Source organism: Helianthus annuus, chromosome 12 (genome assembly GCF_002127325.2).
Source record: "Helianthus annuus cultivar XRQ/B chromosome 12, HanXRQr2.0-SUNRISE, whole genome shotgun sequence".
Taxonomy (NCBI): Eukaryota; Viridiplantae; Streptophyta; class Magnoliopsida; order Asterales; family Asteraceae; genus Helianthus; species Helianthus annuus.
The window spans coordinates 77,343,026-77,351,827 of NC_035444.2; the positions used below are offsets into that span (position 1 = coordinate 77,343,026).

The window sequence follows — 8,802 nt, forward strand, 5'->3', positions numbered from 1 at the left end:
AAAAAATGTTAATTAGATTAACTACGTATTATTTTATTTTATTGTACTCAAAAGGGAAATTTGGTGGTAACTAGTCTACTTCACTACCAAAACTATTTAACTAATATTTAAATTTAAAAATAACTAGTTAGATTTTCCGCCCGCGCATTGCGGTGGGGATCCAATGACTGCAAAACACGTGTCAGTAACGGCAAGCAGATACCGAATATCAAAACATAAATAAAAATGTCGTGAAAAAAAAAACGATTTTAAATAATCTAATATATAATAATAGGACCCACACGTCCTACATGTTGAAAATTCGGTTGTTTTCAGTTCAGTTATTACGGTGCTCAGTTATTACGGTGCTGACGCATTAAAATATGGATGAGCTCGGTACCGATAACGGCAACGAAAGTACCAATCCAGAAAATCATCGAAATTAGGTACCGGTACCGAAAATGCTCGGTACAATACCGAAATGATTTGGTATAGTAAATTTGGTACCGATACGATACCGGTTTGATTACAAGATTTGATACAATTGCTCATCAATAATCTAAATATCCAAGTTAATTTTATATGCTACAATGCATTCATTACAGAGAAAGACAAAAAATAAAGCAAAATAAGTTGTTGTGTATATAAAACCTCATTCAAACGAAATACAGTTTACTTACTGTGTGTATGAAAAGTAATCTAAACGGTGCAATTACTTGCATTGCTATGTTGCTACAGGATTTGATGAGCTTGGTACCAACCGGTACCGAAAATACCGTAACCGAAATCCCCAAAAGTGGGTACCGAATATACATTGTACGGTGCCGGTCGGTACTGGTACGGCACCGATATTTGAGGGTTAAAACCGATGAATACCGGTGCTGAACCGGTACCGAAAATACACTTGGTTTGATAAATTTAATACCGGCACCGGTACCCGATACCATTCATTCAATTCTATTTTTATTATTGTTAATTCCATTCTGTTTTGAATATATTTTATTACTTTTCATTCCTACTGTTCATTCCTTACTGATTTTAATTCAACTAGTTAAATTTCTGCCCGCGCGTTATGGCGGGGACCCAATGACTGCAAAACGCGTGTCAGTAACGGCAAGCAGATACTGAATATCAAAACATAAATAAAAATATTGTGAAAAGAAAAATCAATCCGTCCAAAAAAACGATTTTAAATAACCTAATATATAATAATAGGACCCACATGTCCTACACGTTGTAAATTCGGTTGTTTTCAGTTCAGTTATTGCGGTGTTAACACGTTAAAATATGGATGAGCTCGGTGCCTGTAACAGCACCGAAAGTACCGATCCGGAAAATCATCGAAATTAGGTACCGGCACCGAAAATGCTCGGTACAATAAGGTATGGTATTTGAAGGTAAAAATCAATAAATATAGGTATGGTGCTAGACCGGTGTTGAACCGAAAGTAACGATTCTGAAAACGCCAAAAGTTGGGTACCAAATTGGTACGGAAAATGATTTGGTATAGTAAATTTGGTACCGATACGATACCGGTTTGATTACAGGATTTAATACGATTTTCTCATAAATAATCTAAATATCCAAGTTAATTTTACATGCTACAATTCATTCATTACGTAAAAAGACAAAAAAAAAAAGCAAAATAAGTTGTTGTGTACATAAACCCTCATTCAAACGAAATACAATTTTACTTAATCTAAACTGTGCAATTACTTGCATTGCTACGTTGCTACAGGATTTGATGAGCTCGGTACCAACCGGTACCGAAAATACCGTTACTGAAATCCCCAAAAATGGGTACCGGTACCGAATAGAATATATCTGGTACAGTACGGCTTGATACGGTCCGTACTGATACGGCACCGATATTTGAGGGTAAAACCCGATGAATATCGATGCCGAACGGATACCAAAAATACACTCAGTTTGATAAATTTGACACCGATACCCAATACTATTCATTCATTTCTATTTTTATTAGTTTTCATTCAAGACTATTTTTAATATTTATTTATTATATTACTGTTCATTCCCATTCTCTTTTTAATATATAGGTGAACTAGTGTTATTAAATCCGCGCGTTGCGCGGTGGGTGGGTATCAGTTCGTTTAATTACGGTACTAACACTCGTTATAGCAAACAATAGAGAAAAAAAATCATGATATGACCAAAAATATACCAACAAAGCGAGAATTTGATCGGTATCAGTTTGTTTTGTTACGTCACCTACACACATTACAGCAACCCATAAAGAAAAAAAATCTTGATATTATAAAAAATACTGACACGTGAATTACATCGATAAAAAACAAACGCAAGTTACATAAGACTATGGGGTATGGGGCGGGGGTTGGGGTGTGGGTTGAGTACAAACGCCCACGTCACCACCCCGGATGGGCTTGGGTTTCGGCGTGGCCCCTTGGGCGGGGGTTTCAGCCCGGGTGTTGGGCGGGGCTACGAACATGACATGGCGGAACCTCGTTGGCCAAGAGCACTAGCCCTTTGAAATTGGCTTTTTTTTCCACGCCACCCCACCATACCCCTTTGGAATTGGCTTTTGGTCTTGGGTGCCCCATACTCCACGTGGCGCGCCATGCCCCCAACTCACGCCCCACCATACCCCACGATCTAAGATATACAAGAGAACCACATAACACATGTAAAAAACCACTAAATAACACATATAAAAAATACACTCATTACGGCAACCCATAGAGAAAAAAAATCTTGATATGATAAAAAAATACTGACACGTGAATTACATCGATAAAAAACAAACGCAAGTTACATAAGATTATGGGGTATGGGGCGTGGGTTGGGTACAAACGCCCACGTCACCACCCCGGGTGGGCTTGGGTTTTGGCGTGGCCCCTTGGGCGGGGGTTTCAGCCCGGGCGTTGGGCGGGTCTACGAACATGACATGGCGGAACCTCGTTGGCCAAGAGCACTAGCCCTTTGAAATTGGCTTTTTTCCCACGCCACCCCAACGACGCCCCACCATACCCCTTTGAAATTGGCTTTTGGTCTTGGGTGCCTCATACTCCATGTGGCGCACCATGCCCCCAACTCACGTCCCACCATACCCCACAGTCTAAGATATACAAAAGAACCACATAACACATGTAAAAAACCACTAAATAACAAATACAAAAAAACCATAAAAAATATACCGTTCATTATGTTTATCTATTATTAGTATACAATTCTATTTTTATTATTGTTAATTTCATTCTATTTTGAATATATTTTATTACTTTTCATTCCTACTGTTTATTCCTTACTGTTTTTAATATATAGGTCAATGTGAATACAAAGTTCAGAACCAAAACTATTTAAACAATATTTTAAATTTTAAAAATAATGTGAATACAAATTATATAATAACCATTGGGATTTATGTGCTCCACAACGGTTAGGTTTGGTTCATTACAGTATCGGTATGAAACTGACATTCGGTGTTGTTTTGGTAAAAAATCAAACAAAGTATAATGTAACCAAATCTGATTTTGTGAGGTAGTGTGTTTGTATGTAAAATAAATGAATGATCAAATGTGAAATGTTATGAACAATGAACACAAAAATTTGTATGAGGAAAAAGCCCTTGATCTTTATGAGATCTCCGGCAAAAAAAACCTCGGATAGTGAAAACTATCACTGTCAAGTGTATTGAACAAAAGTGTTTACAACTTCGGAAGTTGATCAGGTGTGGTACAATGTTTGCTAATGTGAATGTGTATTCGAGAGTATGTGTGTGCTTCTGCTAATAGCCTTCTGTATATCTATACACTTGATCAACACCTTTAAAAGGAAATACAACTAAGTCCGAAAAAGATGGGTGACCACGTCCAAGCTAGTTTATGTTGAACCAATTCCACACGTGCAACATCTTCAACGAATGTGGACCGAGATTCCCGCCATGACTTAGTCCATACCGTCCATGACCTGCATACCACCACATGAAAATACAAAGCACAATTGTTAGTGAAGTTGTGAAATAATAAGGATCCGTGATCCTCAGACTTCCTGCATCAATTATTAAGGAACCGTGATCCAGGCTGGTCTAAGGATATGTGATCCATAAGTAATAAAAATTAACCCCTAACAGGTATAACAACATAAAGATATATGCCCAACAAGATATCGACATGTGTTTTACATCAATCAAAAACAATAAAAACAAACTTGGTTCATCACGACACTGTTGCCGCACCAACACTCATTATAGCCTACGGTACAAAAAAATTACTCTCTTGTTCATGCAACTATGTTTGCAACGAATTTTAGACACCAAGTCGAGAAAACTATAAAAAAAACTAATACGATAGTGATAACGATGTTATTCAAACGGTATTAGTTTGGTTCGTCATAGTAAACAACAAAAAAAAACAATTGTATTTGACCCGTTCAATTTTTTTTTGTTGTTGAATATATATAAATAAGCATTTCGCAAAGTTTATTCTAAATGTTACATACTAAAATAACAACGAAAAAGGTAAATGGCATAACTTAATATAAAGAAAAAAAACTAAAGTGCGCGACAACTTTGATCATATGGGCGTTGTATTTCAACTAAATGTACATTATTACTCACAACTCGATTTAAAAAAAATATATCAAGACGTAGATAAAAGAAGCACATCACAACGCTATACTTAGAATCTTATATAACATCATATCTTAAAAGTTATCAGAAGAAAAACAAAATACGCCAGAATCTAATTATAATGATACAATATTATTCACCAGTCATTTAGTAATTTAGTAAGGGGTAAATTACTTTTTGAGTCCATGTGTTTTATGAGTTTTAACTAGTTGAGTCCAAAAGCAAAAAGTTTAACGACCTGAGTCCCATAAGTATTTTCTTTAACCATTTGAGTCCAAATTTCTAACACTGTTAGAATTTTTTGGTTAAGTATTGTTAAATGACCAAAATACCCTTATAATTAAAAAATAAAAAAAATTATGTCTCTCTTATATCCCTTATCTATTTCTCTCTCTAAAATCTCACCTTCATCTCTCCCTCTCATCTTTCTTTCAATCTCTAGACCACCATTAACACCGCCATATAACCACCTTCATCTTCCTCACACTTTTCATCATCAATCTCCATTATCATCTTCATCTTCTTAATCATCATCAACCATTCCGATCAAGAAACTCACCGCAAAAATCAACCCTCACAACCTCTTCAGATCCAAAAAGCGCAACACACTTTCCAGATCTCAAGCGTCGTCGTTCGGTTCCTCCGTTACCACGTCGTCTATCTCGTCGGAGTCTAGTCACTGATCGAAATCCAAATCAAACGGAGTTGTTACTCCGACTAGCGTTTTACCGGAAAATTCACGTGAATTATCTTTCGATAACTCTAACAATACCAGCACAGTTTCCAGATCTCAATCTTCATCGTTCGATTTGCCAAATACGACGTCGTCTGATTCGCTGGAGTCCAGTAACCACCACAAATTGGATTCAAAATCAAACGAAACTACAACTCCGACTAGCGTTTTACCGACGCAATCTCACGAAATATCTTCCGATGAGTTACAATACGAGTTAACTCAGGCGTTCTGTCTCATCGACACCGATAATGACGGTAAAATAACCAGATCGGAGCTCGGATCTCTATTACTTCGTATCGGAGTAACTCAATCGAAACTTACAGGCGGTGACTAGTGGTTGACGGTCAACGAAAGGTGGTGATAGTGGTGGAGGCGCGGTGGGGATGGTGGTGGTGCGCTGGTGTATAACAATATATATAATTTATTTTATATATAATATTAAAATATTTATGCATTAAAGACTTGTTCTTTATACTCTTGTGTATATAAGACTTGTACTTTGTGTGTAAATGACCAAATTACCCTTGTAGTTAACAAACTTGGTGGATGGAGTTAGAAATTTGGACTTAAATGGTTAAAGAAAATGCTTATGGGGACTCTGGTCGTTAAACTTTTTACTTTTGCACTCAACTAGTTAAAATCCATAAAACACAGGGACTCAAAAAGTAATTTACCCTTTAGTAAGTGTTACATTGTTACACAAGTAATATATCCTTTAGATTCGGCGTTGTGGTTTAACATGGAAGGGAGTGTTAAAGTGTCACGTCACTGCCACAAAGGTAACAAAGCTTTAACTATCTCAACCCTTAACTATCCCGATGCATTTAACTAAGATATATTAAATCTATGTGTGTGTGACCCACCACCATTTCCAACCTTTACCGTCTGTGAACTCGTGAAGGGCTTGGCAATCGATCTTTGACGCATACTAATGACACTTGTGGGGTGATGTACGTGATGTTAAAAAGCCCATGTGGCAAGGGGTGCGATGCCACTATGGTTAGTCATATAATTTACAACCATAGATCGTAATCTAACCTAACAATCACGATTCATATCCCATGATTACAGTTAATCTTACCTAAGCAGTCAATACTGGTGATATAGCAGTTATCGGGTCTTTCAAAACAGCGGTGTCAAATAGCGGAACCATTATTATCGGCACTAATGACCGCTATATAACCGATAATGATCGTTATTTTAAATGTCTTGATTGATATAGACTCGAAGGAAGATTTCATGACATGTTTCAAATATTTACATTTTTAGAACCCAGCCCAGCCCAGCTCAGCCCAGCTAAAGCCAACCCAGCCCAACAACATTTCTTCATGTAGACACTTCCAGACAACCCTTCTTCTTCCTCAAGACAAACCCCTATCAAAAAACCCTGATCCCATTTCAACTTTCAACCTTTAACCTTCAACCTTCAACCACCAATGGCCGGCGGTCGCTTCCGCGAGCTTCTCAAAAAATACGGCAAAGTAGCCTTAGTCGTCCACTGCTCCGTCTCCGCCGCAAGCATCAGCGGCCTATACATCGCCATAAAAAACAACGTCGACGTCGAATCCGTACTCGAAAAAGTCCGCTTCAAACAACTCGAATCCGTACTAGAAAAAGTCGGTATGGCCGGTCCAAAAGAAGAACAACTAGATCCCCAAACCACCACCGCTGACGTGGCAAAGCCGAGGAACCGGACGGCGGAACTGGCGGCGTCCAGCGGCGGAGCTCTGGCGCTGGCGGTGCTGTGTAATAAAGCGCTGTTTCCGGTAAGAGTTCCGATCACTATTGCGGTTACGCCTCCGATTGCTAGGTTTTTGGCTAGGAGGAAGATTATTAATAATAGTATTCAATGAATGTTATTTGCAGATGCTTTTTTTTAGGTTAAGAAGTTGTTATAGGGTTTTTGTTTTAGATGAAATGGATATAATAATTGGATGGATGACTTATTGAGTTGGTTGATAAGTTGTGCCACATTTTGTGTATTGTGTTCGGTTTATTATAAACATTTGTTTTTAATGTTAGTTATGGTTATGGAGGTTTGAATTGCTAATGTTTTGAATGTGTAGTTTGTGATTAAATTTGTTGTTGTTGAATTTGGAGTTTGTTAAGGTTGAAAAGTGAAGTTGTTTGAGAGATTAGTGATAGAATTGAATATCAATTTTTAGGTGTAAGCATATGGTTTGTTGCAAGAATGATTTTTGGGTGCTGGTAGGTTAAGATGTCGTGATCGCGGTTTTCTTGTTGGGAGTTTGATTGATGAGCAATGGGATTTCATGGTTTAGTTTAGCTAGTAGAAAGGAAGAATGAATACATGTTGAGTTGATCAACAAATATGGGAAAGTTGAGAAACTTGTTTTTCGATGATTGAAGGCGGCGAATATATGTTTTTAAGTTGTGTGTGGGATTTGTGTATTTAGTTAGTTAAACCGTTTATGCTTGTGTTTATAAGTAGAAGTAGTAGAGCGGAAGCAGATAATCAAGTTATTGAAAGCAACTTATTTCACTGTTAGATAGACCATGAATAATATATTGTTTGAGCTAAGCAATCCCAATCTGGTATTTGAAAACCACTTGTTTTACCTAAAATTAGCATGATCATTTTTCTTCATCCAAACACTGAATGGTGTTTGTTGAGAAAAAAAATGCAACTACAAGCAAATAGTGTTGGGGTGGGTATCGGGTCTGTTCTAAACTAGATGTTACCTGCTGTGCAAAAATGCCACCAAAACATTGTGAACCGAACAAAACAGCAAACTGCAGAAGAGCTGATCGCTGCTGATCTAATGTGGGTTGCTGATCTGCTGCCAAAGAGCATTGATGCTGTTGACTGGATGTTTTTAGTCAAATGTAATGGTTGATGATGGGGCTGACTTGATTTTGATGATGGGTTCCTCAAAACAAATATGATCGGAACTGCTGTAATTCGCTGACAATCAGAATCAGGCCAGGCACTTAATTGATCTTTCTTTGGCCTCGGACGAAAAGACAAATAAACAAACACAAGAGTTTTACGTGGTTCAGTCTAAACTGAACTACATTCACAGGTCGATCTAGCAAGTCAATTTTATTTTTGAGGTGGAGACTGGCACCAAGAATTACAATGGCATAGGGCCTTCGATTTCTTTTGAAAATAAATCTGCTGGTATTTTGGCAACCTGCCAAAAAACAAATAATCTAGCAGAAAATAATTTAGGGTTAAGGCTGACCAATAATCTGGCTACGGCTTTGTATATTATTTTTTTTGAATGTGAACGCTAATTCAACTATACTACTCCAATAATCCTAATTTAATCGTCTTTGCCCAGACCTAACCTCTAAGTCTATCCGTAGTAGGGCGTTATGGGGATTTTTTTTTGTGAGCTATGGCGCCCCATAGCGCCCGCCACACCATTACAGGCGGCGCTATGGGGGTGGTTTTTGATGAAGGCGGTATGTGCATAACGGCGTGATTGGGATTGCTTTTCAAAAAAATGGAGGGTAG

General features: G+C 37.7%; 1 protein-coding gene across 1 annotated transcript; it reads left to right on the plus strand.

Annotated features, from left to right (window-relative positions):
* The first annotated feature begins 6,664 nt into the window (after positions 1 to 6,664).
* LOC110895308 lies at positions 6,665 to 7,364 on the plus strand. Its single transcript, XM_022142596.2, has one exon. The coding sequence runs from the start codon at positions 6,758 to 6,760 to the stop codon at positions 7,172 to 7,174; it is 417 nt and encodes a 138-aa protein (XP_021998288.1). The 5' UTR covers positions 6,665 to 6,757; the 3' UTR covers positions 7,175 to 7,364.
* The last annotated feature ends 1,438 nt before the right edge of the window (positions 7,365 to 8,802 follow it).